The 18,008-nt window shown below is 31.7% G+C and overlaps 1 protein-coding gene across 4 annotated transcripts in view; it reads left to right on the top strand.

The window, feature by feature from the left end:
- The first annotated feature begins 1,190 nt into the window (after nt 1-1,190).
- The window catches only part of LOC133188391 (receptor-type tyrosine-protein phosphatase epsilon-like), a 334,222-nt gene continuing 317,404 nt past the window's right edge, over nt 1,191-18,008 (top strand). For all 4 annotated transcript variants that reach the window (XM_061323788.1, XM_061323789.1, XM_061323790.1 and 1 more), the window contains exons 1-15: nt 1,191-1,397; nt 1,996-2,148; nt 2,909-3,052; nt 6,524-6,664; nt 6,849-6,989; nt 7,203-7,337; nt 11,944-12,084; nt 12,288-12,422; nt 12,987-13,124; nt 13,208-13,313; nt 13,523-13,581; nt 13,928-14,121; nt 15,225-15,318; nt 15,665-15,729; nt 15,976-16,012. In XM_061323788.1, coding sequence (XP_061179772.1) covers nt 1,280-1,397; nt 1,996-2,148; nt 2,909-3,052; nt 6,524-6,664; nt 6,849-6,989; nt 7,203-7,337; nt 11,944-12,084; nt 12,288-12,422; nt 12,987-13,124; nt 13,208-13,313; nt 13,523-13,581; nt 13,928-14,121; nt 15,225-15,318; nt 15,665-15,729; nt 15,976-16,012 — 1,801 coding nt within the window. In that variant the 5' untranslated portion in view covers nt 1,191-1,279. The remainder of the gene's footprint in view (nt 1,398-1,995; nt 2,149-2,908; nt 3,053-6,523; nt 6,665-6,848; nt 6,990-7,202; nt 7,338-11,943; nt 12,085-12,287; nt 12,423-12,986; nt 13,125-13,207; nt 13,314-13,522; nt 13,582-13,927; nt 14,122-15,224; nt 15,319-15,664; nt 15,730-15,975; nt 16,013-18,008) is intronic.

The following is an 18,008-nucleotide window of genomic DNA, read 5'->3' on the forward strand; positions in this document are numbered from 1 at the left end:
AAAACTTAATCAGCAGTATGTTAGATTATTTCAAGAAACCCTTCTTCCCCACTGAAGTTCAAGCTTATTAATTTTGTCACCATTTAAACATATACACACAATGTATTTGAATACTTTAAAAGCTTAAAATATTATTTCTTTGAGTATATATTATTGAAGTCGTAAAGTAAATATTAAAATTTCATTGTCAGAAACTGATTTTCTTTCCTTGATTTGTAAAAGCAAAATCATGGATATGATTTATCCAAAGGACCAAGATTTAAGGAAAATAATTTATATTTTTTAAAATATTTTTATTCATGAACTGACATTATATCTAGATTTTTTTCACATTGATGTCATAGAAAAAGATTGTTTCCATAATTTCTATTAAGGATGGGTTTTACATCATATGCTTTCCTTCAAGTTTTCAAGAACGCTAGCTTCCAAAAAATAGGATTTCAACATTTCAAAAAATAACTCTCTATAATTCATACATTTTAGGACAGCTTGTAGATCCTAGTACAACTGCAGCGACACAAAGTTCCACGTATGGTGATAACATTGCTGCCAGAGCAATCGATGGAGACCCTACTAAGCTGTCTATAGGTGGGGGTTCTTGTTCACATACAGACGAAGGGAAATCAGAAGCGTGGTTACAGATAGACCTAAAGATCAAATATAATTTAAAAATAATCATTTTTTGGTATCGCAAAGATAGTAAGTATCCTTTTAATTAGATAGATAGATAGATAGATAGATAGATAGTGGGAAAAGAATTTTTTAAAAAGGAGTTTTTAAGACGGATGATGTAGATATTATGTCACTTGGGAGATATTAATAATTGTTCTTAACTTCATATGTAATTGCCTCTTCTTTGAACGTACAATTTACATATAAAAATACTTTCAGAGCATCCATATTAACTCAAATTGTGTCTATACAGGGCACTAGCTGTTAGTACGTACTTATTTGACTAGAGCGAATATCGGTTATAGCAAATTTCGAGATTTATTATTAGTGGATAGAGTTAAATTTAATTTCAATTATTCTAGATTTTCAATTCTAAATCTAATAAAAGTCAATAGTTACAAGATCTATGTTATAAATAAGACAACGTCACACTTTTCTGTTCATCACTTTTCAGATCTTTCAGATCTTTGTCAATTTTACAGGAAGCAGTGAAATTGTTAACACGGAAAGACTACACGGCTACTATCTTCAGTATTGGGATGAAAAAGAAAGCAATAATTGGACTGCATGTTACAAAGATACAACTCCAAACATTACACCTATCCCGATGCCATCTACAGTGAAATGTCATCAAGAAACTCAATACATACGGTTTTATACAAAAACACCGAGTCCTTGGGATATCCCATGGGTCTTCTTGGAAGTCTGTGAAGTTGAGGTTTATGGTAATAAAGCATAAATATAAAATATTAGAATTAAGAGCCTTTTGAAAAAAAAATAAACATAATACATCCAAGCAAATTTGTATTGTGTTCATAAAGTAAAAGTCTTCTTATGCGATTGTCAGCTAAATTTTATTGCATTTTTATTGAAATTAAAATTTAAATTTGTGAATGTTTTGTGTAATGCATTGGTGTATTTTGATTCTCACTTAAATATGTCTCCTTTGAGTAATTCATACGATTTAGTAAGCAGATATTCATGTCGATGCTAAATTAATAATACCCACTCACGAGATAACAATATTTTTGTGTGCTGTAAAGCATTTATAAACTGTTTTTATATTCATTTTACATAAAGTTTAAATTTTGTTCATGAGTTAGCATTGTAAAAAGAATTAGCACAAAGGTAAATTTAAGTGATCAGTGTATATATTTATTATTCATACATGTAATTGCAAACATACATGTATCGAATAAATGTTTATTTTGAATTGTCCATATTTTAGCATTGATTTTCTCTAAGCACAGACAGATTGTTAACCCCTCCTTAATGAATTTTACTTAAATAAATACTTGAACATATATGTACCTATATATCTAGGCTGCGAAGTAAATCACTTTGGAGAGAACTGTACAAGCTGCGGAGATCCTTGTGAGAAATGCGACATAGTCAAAGGCTGCCAACAATGTCAAACAGGTTTTACTGGAAAAACCTGTGAGGAATGTCGACTCGGATTTAGTGGACATAACTGCGGTAAGATGTTAATCTAACAAGAAAAAAATTAAATATGCACTTTTTCATAAATTATTCTATCCTATAAAGTGATAAGGATAAGGACGTGACCTTTGCCAGCAAATAAGGTTCATTGGTACTCTGATAAGAGAGATTACTCTTAATGACATATTAAATGTCTATTATTCCCTTATAAATCTGTCAAGTTGAAATGTCTTTATTGTCCAAAATTGCCCCGCAAGCCATGATACAATTGTTTGTATTTTACTCATAAAATACATTTCTTTTGGAAAATAATAAGTGTTAAAGCAATATTTTATATGAGTGAGCAGAGGGTTTATGGACCTTAAAGAAAGAGATATCAATATGATCCAACTCGTAGGATTTTGCCAAAAGATTTTTCACAATGGTGTGGCCTGGGGCAAAAGAAACGAAAATATTTTCATATTGATCAAATAGCAATATATATGCACATCATTTCCTTTCAAGCCTGATAAACAAGTTATAGGCTATTCAAAACAATTGATTCACCGCACAATGTATATATATATATATATATATATATATATATATATATATATATATATATATATATATATATATATATATATATATATATATATATATATTATCGCATACAATTTGCAAATCATTTGCTGAAAAATATCAAGACTAGAACCACACACAAATGGTTTCTTTTTACACGGATTTGATGTATAAATTATATAATGATTCGTACATGTTTTTAAGTTTCAGTCTAATATTGAATGCTAATTTACAGAACCTTGTAAACCAGGAAGGTATGGCTCTAACTGTACCCAGGAATGCAGTGGTAACTGTTACAATAATGAGTCTTGTAACAATGTAAATGGAAGCTGCTTGAATGGATGTAAAAAGGGATACATAGGAGACAAATGTTCACAAGGTAATTAATCTTTCAAAAAAGTAAGAAGAAAGATTTTAAAACTGATTGGTCTCTAATAGCTTGTTGACATAGCTTGTTGACATTGAAACAAATCCAGGACCAAATGTTGAAAACTCTCTTGATATTTTACATCTCAATATCAGAAGTATAAGAAATAAGATTGATTCCCTCATGTATTTAGTTCATGATTTTCCTGTGTTTTAGTGAAACTCACCTGGACCCAAGTGTAACAGATGAAAGTTTATTTATAGAAGGTTTTAAGAGTATTTTCAGAAAAGATCGAAACTCCCATGGTGGAGGTGTAATGATTTTTGTCTCCAATTTTATTAAGGCAAGCCGTAGAATAGATTTAGAACCAACTGATACTGAAATATTATGGATAGAAATACCTCAATTAAAGGGAAAACTTCTTATATGCTGTATTTACCGCCCACCACATACTAGCAGTACCTTTTGGCAAAAGTTCTCTTGGTCTATTGAAAAAGCCAATGATATCTCTAATAATATTGTAATACTTGGTGACCTTAATGTTGATTTCTTAAAACTAAATACATCACATGAAGTTCATACAATTTTGGACAGTTGCAGATTAACAAACATCATACATGAACCTACAAGAATCACTTGTAACACAGACACTCTCATAGATCCTATCATTATTAGTGAAAATATACATGTACATGATTCTGGTACCTTGAATGTTGCTCATACACTTAGCGATCATAGGGCTACTTATATATATATTCATCAGAACAGCAGCATTAATATGGCATACAAACGCAAAGTATGGGAATACAAGCATGCAGATTTAGAACTCCTAAATACACTCATATTACAAAGCGACTGGAATAGCATTATTGATGATGCAGAAAACATGGAAACTGCTACAAAAAACTTCACAGAAAAGTTTAATTCTATTATTCACCAATGCATACCAGAAAAAACTGTAACCATAAGGCCAAATGATAAACCATGGATGGATTCTTTTCTAAAGAAAACTATGCGTATTCGCAATAGACTCAGGAAAAAAGCACAAAAAACTAAAAGAGAATCTGATCGCATTATTTTTCGTAAAATACGAAATAAGGTTAACAACATGAAAAAACATGCCATCACTAATTACTACGATAATATTGATTCTCATCTAAAGGATGCTAGTAAGAATAATCAAAAATTATACTGGAAATTATTGAAAGACTTTTTTCACACTAAATCGACGAGTGAAATACCACCCATTCAGTATATTAATGACAATAACAAAGATAGATTTGCAATACTAGACACCGACAAGATTGAACTCTTAAACAAGTATTTTACATCTATCACATTTTTAGATGATAGTGACCATGAACTTCCAAATATAGAAATTAGATGTAATGATAAATTTCCAGAAATACAAATACAAGAACATGAGATTACAGATATAATTTCAGTAATTCCTGTCAATAAAGCAGTGGGTCCAGATTGCATCAGTCACAAAATGTTAAAGTCCTGCAAAAATACTATATCAAAACCACTGTGTATATTATTTAATAAATCATTATCATTAAAAACATTTCCTGAATGTTGGAAATTAGCATATGTTCTTCCACTATTTAAGAAGGATGACCCCTCTATAACTTCAAATTATAGACCTGTGTCTTTGTTGAGTTGTGTAAGTAAAATATTTGAAAGAATTATATTCAAACATGTGTACAATTACCTACATTCAAAAAATCTTTTTTATAAATATCAGTCAGGCTTTTTACCTGGGCACTCTACTGTATATCAACTTCTAGAAATATACCATTCTATTGTGAAAAGTATTGATGAAGGTAAATTCTGCTGTATGGTGTTTTGCGATTTATCCAAGGCATTTGATAGAGTATGGCATAAAGGCTTAATTTATAAACTTCAAATGTATGGAATCAATGGCAATATGCTAAATTGGTTTGAAAGTTATTTAAGCAACAGAACACAACAAGTCAAGTACAGAAATCTGCTCTCTTCCATAGGTTATGTAAAAGCTGGAGTCCCTCAGGGATCGGTACTTGGACCACTCTTATTTTTACTATATGTAAATGATGTTGCTCAAAATATGATATCTGTTTGTAGATTATATGCTGATGACAATTCTTCACAACAATGTTCAGAAAATATCACTCTTATTGAGCAAAATCTTAATCATGATCTTAGAATATTACATGAATGGTCGAAGAAATGGTTGTTGAAATTCAACCCACAGAAAACCAAAGCTGTATTTTTTTCATTTAAAAGCTGTGCAACAATTTCCAAATTTAATTTTTGAGAACTGTCAATTAGAATATGTCACACAACACACACATCTTGGGATACTATTGTCTTCAAATTTGGGGTGGTCTGAACATATTGATAACATTGTAAAGAAGGCTTACAAAAAACTTGGTTTACTGAAAAAACTAAAATTCACTGTGTCAAGGGATATTTTATCCCAGATGTATATTTCTTTTATCAGACCACAACTGGAATATGCTGTTGAAGTTTGGTCTGGATGTACAAAGGCAGATATTGAAAAGCTTGAGAAAGTTCAATTATTTGCTGCTAGAATAGTAACAGGTCTTACACTTATTGCTTTCAAAAATTCACTTTATCTGGAAACTGGATGGGAACCTTTGGAAAATAGAAGAAATCGAACTTATCTAGTAACAATGTACAAAATACACAACAATTTAGTACCAACTTACATTCAAAATATAGTACCTGATATTAGAGGCAATATTTCACAATACTCTACTCGAAATTCTTCCAACTATTCCTTACCAAAATGCAGATTAGAATTATTCAATAAATCTTTTATTCCGGACACAGTTAGAAAGTGGAATGCAATTAAACTCGACATAAGGGAGGCAACTTCCATTAAATGTTTTTAAAAAATTTTGTCAAGCAATATTGTAAAACCTCCAAAGTATTTCTCTTTTGGAAAGAGATTTTGGAATATTATTCACACAAGGTTAAGACATAATTGTATTTTAAATTCTGACCTATTTCGCTGTAATTTAATAGACAATCCAAATTGCTCATGTGGACAAATAGAGGATCCCTACCATTTGTTTTTTGTTTGTAGAAAATATGCAACAGCAAGACATTCTCTAATGAGTAATTTATTATCATTCAACAGTTTGTACATTATAGATGTGCATTTGATGTTATGGGGTGTAGATTCATTTTCTGATCAGCAAAATGTAGAAATTTTTAAAGTTATTCATACTTTTTTAAAAGAATGTGGTAGATTTTCTAAAAAATCTCAATTTTTGTATATAGAATTGTATTCTGGTATAAAGAGCTTACAGTCTTTGACACTACTAATTGTGACTGAGAATAATTGTACTTTATTATGGCAATGTTATAAAATTTTGAATAAGGAGAAGACTATCTAAGTTGTAGAACTTGTGTCTTATCCTTTTGGCTTTGTCAATAAAATATGTTCAATTCAATAGCTTGTTCTTTTTCTAGCATGTGGATATGGAACCTACGGCTTTCAATGTCAAGATCAATGTAGTGGAAACTGTTTTGATAATGAGACGTGTGACAATGTGGAAGGAAATTGCACAAATGGGTGTTCAAAGGGATGGGAAGGCAGTCAATGTTTTCAGGGTTTGTATTAATGTAACGTTGTAATTAAATATAGAGAATAGGCAAAAAATGAAAAGCATACAATTGCCTTTTCTGCTACATAAACATTTACATATAAAGAACCGATGCATGTTATTAAGTCGGTGGTAGTATCTTAAAAAAGATTTTTAGACTGGAAAAAGAAATAACTCTAGGTTATTTTCAGAATGTGTGAAGGGTACTTTTGGGGAAAACTGCAAGCAAAACTGTAGTAGACATTGTTTTTCTAACATGACATGTGACAGATTTAATGGAGCATGTCCGCATGGATGTGACGCTGGGTGGCAGGGATCTGACTGTAAAAAAAGTATGTCGTTTTGGTTTTCAATTAGTATTACATTTGTATCTTTCTTAACAAAACACGTTTTCTAAAAGTTTAGCATAAATTATACAGGATATTGTGTCAATTTTGCACAATGAAATAAAATTCATTAAAACGATTATATATGAGATTTACTGATAATTAAAATTCAAGAGGAAGTACAATGAATGAGATTTTTTGAATCTATCTTCATAAAAGAGTGTCCTTCTGGGGATTATGGACTTCAATGCAATGAAACATGTGAAACATGTCAGGGTATGTCATGTAGTCACATCAACGGATCTTGTAACCAAGGTTGTGTCGACGGCTGGACTGGTTCCATGTGCAAAAACGGTAAATTTTTTAAGTAATCTGGTCGTTTTATACGTAGTTTATGGACCTCTGTCAGAAATCTTGTATATAGGAAGTTGTTGTCAAATCTTTTTTTTTTGCATTTTCAGACATGTACGAAAACCCAGAAATCTAATTCGAGATTTGAAATACGAAATAAGAAAAACTTGATCCGAGATTCAAGATCTAATATATCCAATCTGAAGGCGGATTAAGATTCAATTCTCCACTTTGCTAAGTTTTGACTATCAAGAAATCGTTGTATATATGTATAGCGAACAGATTATTTGATTAGATAACGATGCAAGATATCAAACGTCATTAAAAAAAATGTTGAATTTTGTTGGCAAAATGTTCTTAGATTCTCATTATAACTTGTTAAATGAAATAATAGATTTATAATGTATATCAAGAATATCTACATTTCAGAATGGCTACATTTTAACTATATACAGTGAGTTCAGCAGAGATCTTGTTAGTCGGTTTCGTTAAGAAAGAAAAAGGGGTTGATTTGTAGTTGATGATTTGTGCTAAGTGTGAAATATAAGCCTGCAATATATCACGTGACTAGCGACTTGGAAAGTGTTACAAAGTATACAAGTGTTAGTAACAAAGTATTACAAAGTGGTTCGTGTCCAAGTTCATGAAGCCAAGAGACTTCCTTTTAAGTCTGGGTGACTGTTACAGTATACTTGATAAAGATAGTTGCTTCTATTTTATCAGGCCCGTAGAAAGCAATTTTAAGAGAGGGGGGGGGGTTACAGCCAAACATTTTCAGTTGGGGGGGGCACCCCCAAGCAAAAATTCATTGAGAAGTCAAAACAGATCATCAGATCTTATTGCAGGCCCGTATGAAGCAATATCAGTTCAATGGGGGGGGGGGGTGTCAGCCAAACATTTTAAGTTTGGGGGAGGAAACTAACAAGTTAAAATTCCTTGACAATATTTATAGAATATTGAGGCACGATCATAAAAATAGGTACTTTGTTTTCTATAATATACTATATATCAGAAAAATAATTAATGGGCATCCCCGTCCCCAGCTGGTTCCTGCAACTATGATTTTTATCTCATTGCAACTCTAGATAAGTGTTCAGTACATTTGGTTATTTCAACATTAATATGTCATCAATCTTGTAATACTGTTTGCGCAAACCAATTAAGTACGATAATTGTTTATAGGGTAACCGCTCGGGTCTAGCACGATACATAGCCAATCAATACACAAGTTTCAATAAACGATTTACATGTACAAGCCGCAGAGAGGAAAGATTACAAGTATTTGATAATAAAAACTATAAGCATTGTTCCAATAATAATCAGTATGATATATCATTTTTAAGCGCTAAGCTCAGCACAAAGCGCTTACTGCCATCTTAATACTACTTCCGTTCGCGATCCAGCGCCACTAAGCAAGTTAGATAACTCCTCTGTGTCTTCTAAAATATGCAACTGGAAATCTCCGACTCTCTTTCGGCTATTTTGGTCTAATACTGCGTAACGTGCAGTTCTAATTATAGGTGACAAAGAGATTACGAAAATCCGCTGTTAGTGGATAAGGGCGGTTCTTATCTCTATACATTGTAGTTCATTTAAAAATCAGGCCGACACACACCACTTGTGTAACATATATAGTTAACAGTTGCTGCAGTGGTAAAAGCCATCTATGGTGCAAAAACCTTAAAAAAAAAAAGGTTCATTATATGTCATGTATTGTAGTGATTGAATAAGTATACATATTTTTAAAACTCAGATTGGATTCGAATAAGTTTTAAAACTCAAACTGGACGTAAGTTATTTAGTAGAAAATTTCACATAAAATTGATTTACAGCGACTTTTTCAAGTTTTTAAAATTGGTCAAAATATATATTTTTCAGCAAATGTTAATCTATGCGCATAGTCTGAATTTTGTTGGAAAACTCGTCGACCCCCCCCCCCCCCCCCACACACACACACACACACCAAACACACACAAACACACATTAAGAATCCAAGATGACGAGTGTCGAACCTTTCGTCTTTTTTTATCTACAGAAATATTATATATAATTTAAAAGTCCTAATTTCAGCAACTTTTTTTTTTAATAAATTAATAAATGTATTCAGACACACCTAGGAGAAACACATAATACACATTCCTGAAACTAAGTGCCTATGGTGGAATACACCGCGAAGTCCATCACTGTGGGATTTTTAAAAGCTTATTGGAGACTTTTTTAAGACACAAGAGAAAGAAGTGCTGGTGAAGTATTTCGCCTAATATTTAGTGAAACACGTAAACAAAATTCAAGAGAAACTGTATGCTATTGTCTTATTGTATTTATAGATACTTTACTGATATAATGTATTGTGGCTAAGCCAATTTAATTTGAAGTTTAGCAAATTAGGATTGGCACTTGAATTTTCTATAAACTTGTATTTGTGTGTGTGTGTGGGGGGGGGGGGGGGGTAACGTCTTTTCGAGAATTTTTCACTCATATTGGCTGTAGAGGGCTGCAAATTTAGACCTATGCTCAGCACTTATAATTACGGCCCTTGAGCAGTGAGGGGTCTTTTTGTACTAGCACCTACCGCGAAAGGGAACGTCGGTTTATACGGTTTTAGCCAAAGGACGAGTCTTCACGTCACACACTACGACGTAAGAATAATTTTGCATAATTGTTAATAATGTAAAAGAAAAAGAAAACTAGAAGCGAGTACTGCTCATAACTTCAAACTAGCCCTCAAAGGAACGCCTGGGCGAAGAGTAAATTCGGATTGTGCACAACTCCAAATGAACGTTTTTCAATAATAACTTCCGGAAATGCATTTTAACACAAATAGACCTTTTTTCCCATGACTGCGGTATTGTTCTTTCGTGTGATTAACAAAGTAAACTTAAAAAAATAAAACGTAATTGATTTGCTTAAATGAAATTATTTAACAATTTTACTCTCTTTGTTAAATAACGACGTCATGCGATGATTATTTATAATCAGGGAAAGCCAAAAATAGGGTTGGGTCTTTTACATTTGTATTAATCTTAAGAAAAAGATGATGTGAAAGCTTCCTGATATATGAAATAAAGGCCAATGGGTTAAGGTTGAAACCGCAACAGGGAATCATGGTATATAGGCAAAAAATAAAAACCGCGGAGCCAGGATCTGTCATATTATGCAAGGAATTCTTGGGTAGTGCAGATTTCATTGTGTGCTAATTATGGTCCCAGGGGCTAGGATGAGGCTAAAATGGAGATTAAATGAGAATACATGTACACATTCTCAGATATTCTTTTCAAGAATAGCACGACCGGACGAAATCATATCCATTTTATAATTAATTTGCAAAGATTCCCAAGTTATGTGGAATTTGGTTTTTTCCCTCAGATTGTCAACCTCTATGTATGGATGGGGCTAACATTAGGGACCAGATTTTACATAGTGCAGGGGAGGACAATCTTAGGGAACATCAAGGTCGTTTTAATCATTATTGATGTTGAAGCATCATTATTTAGTGTTGACTAAAGGTTGTTCATGTTGCATTACTTTGCACATGTTTCAAATACATGTATTTCAAGAAGAGGTCATAACAGTAAAAAATTTTAACTTGGACCTTAATTAATGAACTGAACTTGCCATTTTGGTTAAGGTCAACAGTAGAACATGAATTTATCTTCTTGAATTGTCTAACAGTATTTACTGTCTATCAATGTATGAAATATTTTGAGCAAGGTTCGAAATATCAAGAACCACGTAGATTTAGATAAGAAATTATAAGACATTGACTATATAATACAGAATAATTTGACCAGGGGGTCAAAGGTTAAGGTGAGGAGAAGGTCATGGTAGTGCATGACTCATTTCCTTTTACAGCTGCACCCATGTGGAACAAGGATATATTGTTTCTTAAAGGACAAATTACTTATATTAATCTGAATTGTTAACAGGAAATCATCTAAAAAGCCCAGATTTGCATGTTTGCATACGACTCAGTGATTATGGTTGAAATCACTAAATTTGTATTTTTCTTGTTATTTTTGACAGAAATTATCCATAGACACTATTTTTTTTTAAATGATATTTTTGACTTTCCATAGAAAGTTCAGTGCTTACTGACATGGCCTCTTGAAATAAAAAAGAAAAACACGAAAAACCTCAGTAAAGCTTTAGGCCTTTCATTCTATCTTCAGAAGCTTTACAACATGGTAACGTTACACAATGATTAGCGGAATAGATGAAGACGTACTAGTGAAGTCAAATGTACTATGACGTCAAAGTCAATTGCTCTTTGCGTTAGGCAAAAAGTGCGGGAAATATTAATTCAATAAAAATATTGATGCAAGAACATAAAATAGGTAATAACGACTGTATTTTTATTGAATATTTTCTGAGTTAAAATAAATCCTATATTTAAAAAATAGACATATGCGTTGAACCTGTCTCTTTTGTTCTTAATTAACAAAATATCATAGTTCAATTCCCCCATCTATTCATTTGTGATATATCCTTCTGACCTAATTTCCCGAGTACATATATATATATATATATATATATATATATATATATATATATATATATATATATATATATATATATATGATTCTTAGAGACATTCTTAAAATATTTTCAGCATGTTTGAATGGCACATTTGGGGAGAACTGCAAGCACAACTGTAGTAGACATTGTTTTTCTAACATGACATGTGACAGATTTAATGGAACATGTCCGCTCGGATGTGACGCTGGGTGGCAGGGATCTGACTGTAAAAAAAGTATGTCGTTTTGTTTTTCAGATTGCTTTGTATTTTTTTAATGACATAATTTTATGTTTTATGAAATATACTAACAAAATGTATCTTTTTCTGTCACTTTTGCACACTGAGGTAAATTCAACTTGAACTATGATTATAATATATGGTCAAAATGAAATGCAAAATGAAATGCAATGTTGCTTTCGAAATTTTCTTTATTAAAGAATGTCTCGTTGGGAAATATGGATTACATTGCAACGAAACATGTGAAACATGTCAGGATAGGTCATGTAATAATATCAACGGGTCTTGTAACCAAGGTTGTGTCGACGGCTGGACTGGTTTCATGTGTAAGAACGGTAAATAGTTTGTTTTTTAACCTTGATCTATCTATATAATGTGAAATAAATTAATATCTTCACAATAAACCTATTTTGTGAACCTGAACTAATCAAACTTAGTAACTTCCGTCTTCGTTCTGTTAAGTACCTTTTTAGAGTGTTTATCCGTTTGCTTGTTTGTTGTTTGTTTGTTTGTTTGTTTTTTGTTTTGTTTTGCTTTTGCGTGTTTGCTTCTTTCTTGTGTTTCTTTTTTATTTTTTGTCTGGTTTTGAGGTGGGGGTGAGGAGAGTGGAGTGGGGAGATGGTTGTTTGCTCCCTTTCAAGTAGTTTTTTTTTGTTTTTAAGTTCAAAATAATTCTTTGAAAAAAAAAAAAAACAAAAACTGGCATTGAATAAAAAAAAAGCATCATGTCATGAAAACATTAAATACTTGATGCTCTTTGCAGAAAATTTTTATCACTAAAACATTTAATTACCGTTCTCTTGTCTTCACATGTTAATATGTTTTCTTATGCCTGCAATCGCATTGTATGGTCATTATTGAGAAAATTTTTCCATTGTAATTTCGTTGCTTCCTTACAGTTTGCCCTCAAGGCTTTTTTGGATACAGATGTTCGAGCAAATGCGGGAATTGCAAAAACGAATCTTGCCATCACGTGAACGGATCGTGTCAAGGAGACTGTAAAGCAGAATATAAAGGGGATAGATGTCAAGATATAGGTATATTCTTTAGTGTCTTTTAAGGCAAGTGATTACAGTGACTCATATAAGAAATTACATGTTTCTTTCAACTTTCGTTTCAGTATCTGCTGAGCAATCCGAGAGTCAATCCAATTCGCATGTTTTGGCAGGAACTGGAATAGGGATTCTGGTGGCTATTGTCCTCTTTATTTGTTTTATAGTAGTCAGGTAATCCTAATTTTGTATTTTTATACTATGTTTGAGTAAGAGTTTTCCACCTCGATTTATGTATAAAATGTTTTGTAACCCGAGGAGAGTTGAGAAAAGGAAATCGGACATATTTAACAAAAAATTATATTTTAGCATTATACTCACTTTTGACATTTATTTAGTATTGTTTGTACTATGGTTTATAAGTCAATTTCTCATTGGTAAAGGATACGACGAAAAAAGCTTTCATCCATTCCCAGTATCATCCACTCAGAAGAAAGAGAAGGTGATCTCACAGCTGAATTTTTAGCTGTTTACTGATACTTGAATGTTTGTTGCGCAACCATTTTTGTATTGTATAACCAAAATGTTTTAAAACGTTTCATGAAGGTATATACATGTATGAGTTGTCAAAATTTAAGTTTAGCTTTGCATTGTGGAAGTACATTTTCTATATATATTTCATATATTCTTTATTTGCAAGCATAAATGGGTTTTGATAAAAAAAAATTGTATGAAGTCGTGCTCTCATTTAATTTATTTGAATAATAACATACACCTTCGTACCCCAGTTTTGCCCACAAAAAATTATTTTGATCAAAATTTTTTTTAAAAAGTATTTCTTCTTTCAGGTCAAATGAATATTTGTTCTAGCATTGATTCTCTGGCTACAGAAGACCAACAGACAGCCAACACAGAGGAGACCACATATCTTAACGTTGAGAACACTTTCAACAATGCCATTGATATTATAATAACAGATCTAGCCACTTTAATTTCTTTAAAAACAGCAAATGATTTCAGTGAATTCAAAAAAGAGTATCAAGTAGGCACAAAATATATATATTTTTTACTGTTATTGCCTTGTAGGACATCAGCTTTAATTTCAACTTTTTGAAAAATTTCTGACAAATTCATCTCCAAAGTACTAAAAGTATGATTCAATTCAAAATACTCACCCGCGTGGCGCAGTGATTAGAGCGTCTGCTCTAGAGTCGCGGAGTAAGGAGCTGATCCTTAGGTCGCGGGTTCGAGTCCACTGTGGGACGTGGAGACCGGTTCTTACGATGAGACCGTATAAACCGAGGTCCCGTGTCGTAGTAGGTGTTGGCACTAAAAAGATCTCTCACTGTTCAATGACCGTGAGTGCCTAGTATACTAGTAGGTATAAATTTGCAGCCCTCCACCAGCAAGTGGTGGTGTCTCCATAGGAGTGAAAAATTCTCAAGAGGGACGTTAAACAACAAAGAAACAAACAAATAAAACATTTCAAAATATTTTTTTTACCTATGCATTGTGTTTATGATTCTATACTTTTATTTCTATTGATTTTAAAGTTGAATACAGATTAAGAATACAAGAGGTCTTATAATGTACTGTATGCAATACGATTTAATTATTACTAAAATCATTTAAATTCATCTTGAGTTACTTATTCTGTTTTTAATTTTTTTATCAATTGTTTTTCTATTAAATTTCAATAATGTTTCAAAAAGGCATCTTGCCAAATTTAGATTTAATTCACTTAACACTCTGTATTTTTAAACGCTTATCTAAATACAAGTTCTTTTAATGATCCACTAATTCTGAAAGAAAAAGAAAACTAGCCAGTTAGTTTTGAACATTATTTGATCATGGCTGTTTTATCTCCAAAAAGGGATAAATATTGAAATCCTTCGAACTGCAGCTAGAACGTGCAGCGCAACCTTTCAATACATTTGCAAAAAATATACATCATTGATGAAAAGAAATTATCAATCTGATCTTCTCTGATTTATAATTTTAGAAATAAGCATTTTTTTCTAAGTCTGGTATATACTGTTTCTAATGTTATGTTACACTGTATATGCACTTGTACATGTCATTCTGTCAATCTGTGTAAGACCGTTTACTATTTGTTTGTAAACTACATGTATGATCATATTTCAGTCCATTCCATATGGTGAAGAACCTCACATACCATGCACTGTAGGAAAACTTCTAGAAAACACAAAAAAGAACAGATATAAAACAACATTTCCGTGTATGTATTGAAAACATAAGAACATTATTTACTGAGTGTATTATTAATGTATAAATTGCCGTCTAACAAAAGCCATTAAATGTGATGTGAAACAATTTTAAGTAAAAAAAGTACAAATATATAACGAAGCCAAAAAACAAACAAAGAAAGAAAGAAACAAACAAAATAAAAAAAAAAGAAGACAACAACAACAAAACAAACAAACAAACAAACCAAAAAAAAAAAAAGCAATAAATTCGGACTTTTTATAAGGATCATTTATTATCTCAAACCATCGGATATCTCGAATTTTTATGCCTTCAAGTTCGATATATCGTTTTGATTTGAAAATTTGTTGTTAATACAGATGATCACTCACGAGTTGTCCTCAGAGATGGAATGAATGACTACATTAATGCAAATTACATACAGGTAAGATATGAGGTACCACCAATTAATTTAGAACTATTCCGAGTGTTGAACGCCTAGCATAACATGCATTTGAATATGATAAATAAAAATAATTTAGACATTCAAATGCATACATGAATCAATTAAACATTTCATTAAATATGCAAGTGTTTTGCATGATATTTCATTTGATATACATTCAGAATATTCTGAAAGTAAAGTAGATATATATCAAATATCCTACACATTGATAATTGAATTTGTCAGAACATGAAAAAGGAGAGAGTGTACATTGCCTCGCAAGGTAAACTTTATTCATAATTAGCATTGTGATTTGCATTTACTAGGTCTAACCCATCAAAATAACTTACTCTTGTATCCTAAAGCTTCATCTTCAAGGTATAATATCATTTCTCAAATTTTTGTGTCGCTTGTAGAGCAAACCAACACTTAGGGATCACTTTAACTGGTGTCTTTCTGTCCGTCTGTCTAATGTCTATCCTTATTTGTCATGTCCATCTGTCATAACTTATTTATTGAGAACTCACAGAAATATGTATTTGGTATATTGCATTATACTATGGGCTGCATGTATTTAACCTTTTAACCTTTGAACTTGATGTTTGACCATTGTTTCAAAACGGTTTATGTTTCCGAGATACAGCATATTTTTGTCGTTTGATAGGTAAATATTTGCGTTGTTTGCCATACAATGCAATACATTTTGAAAAAGTTCCAACGTTAGAGTCCATTGATCTTGACATTTAACCTACCTTTTGATAAATACTGCTAATGTCAATTTAACTCAGGTGTTTGGAATTTTAAAATGCAGGATTTGAAAATTGAAACACATGTGTATCTGTAGAGCTGTGTAGACTATTCTGTTAAGCTGTATAATGCACAGTTACCACAGAAACATAAAAATTTAAATCTTTATGTACGTTCAATTACCTGTACATGTATATAACATACATAAATTGGGATAGGTATACCAAATGTAATCGTACTGCAAATAAGGATATACGAGGAAAATCATTACAGTCGATTTAAACTAAATTCAATTCTTTTCCTAATTACAAATCTAACAGACTGTATAAACTATGAATAAAATTATAAATACTTACGAGGTATACCATAAGTAATGTCACAAACGCTATAAATCTTTATTAATCGGAAGATTTTAAGAATCTTATATCTACTAATACTTTTATCTATGTTTTGATTTTTGTCCTAAAATTTCATTAAGATATCTGCAAAATTTACAAAATATTAAAAACAACCTTTGGTTTCGTCTATCGCCGCACGGCAAGAATGTACCGACGTCTTCATTACGTTACTCTCATTTCGAATCTAATGATAAGTTTTACGCAAAATGTGATCGTTTTAGAAAGTATATTTGGACAAATTTCGAATAATTTCAATACTACAACTAAAAACAAGAGCTTTATAGCAAAACGGCAGTAACGATTATTAAAAGAAGCACATGACAAGTAAAACAGATATGCTGATTAACTGAAAATGAGTGCCGAGAAGTAATATCATAACATTCTTGCAGTGCGGCGATAGACAATACTTAATGTTGTCTTTATCTAAATATAATTTTAAGATAGAGAGGATTATGGAAAGAAATAAGCAATTTACTGGGTAACTGGGCTATCAAAATACTTCTTGCATTAATATAAATAAATTTAAGTTTACTTAAAATTTTTATTGTAATCAATAAGTGTCCTCCTTGAATGTTCAAGTCTGAAATATTGTATAGTGATGTATTACATGTATAATGGTCATTTTGTTTCATGTCTTAGGAGAGGCAGAGATTGACCAATCAAAATCAAACAATTAAAATTCCGACCACGCGGTGCGTCACTCTGCCTCTTCTCCCACCTACAGCCTTGGAGGACGGACGTATTTTCAAGTTTGTTATTTACCTCCTTCCACCCCGCCTCCGCCAAAATATTTGGTAGTATTTTTATATTTTAAGCGTTTTCAGACCTATTTTCATGATTTTTCTGTTAAGTCTAACTTGTAATTACTGGAATTTTGGATTATCTCCCTTTACAAAATTGCTTTATTTCTCATATTTATATTTTGTGTCTGCTAAAATTATATGCCATTGTTAACAATACTTTTGAGAATTTCAAACAAATTATTAAACATCCCAAAGGTGGCAACACACGACAAACTGTTTTACAGACTTTTTATTTCATTGAAGGAGGATAAGATATGGTGTTCTAGTGATGAGAGGCTTATGGATAGAAATAAGCAATTTAATGGGTAACTGGGCTATGAAAATACTTATT

This window comes from Saccostrea echinata, unplaced genomic scaffold (assembly GCF_033153115.1).
Source record: "Saccostrea echinata isolate AGI-Se365-2 ecotype Australia unplaced genomic scaffold, CSIRO_AGI_Sech_v1 ptg000016l, whole genome shotgun sequence".
NCBI classification, from domain to species: domain Eukaryota; kingdom Metazoa; phylum Mollusca; class Bivalvia; order Ostreida; family Ostreidae; genus Saccostrea; species Saccostrea echinata.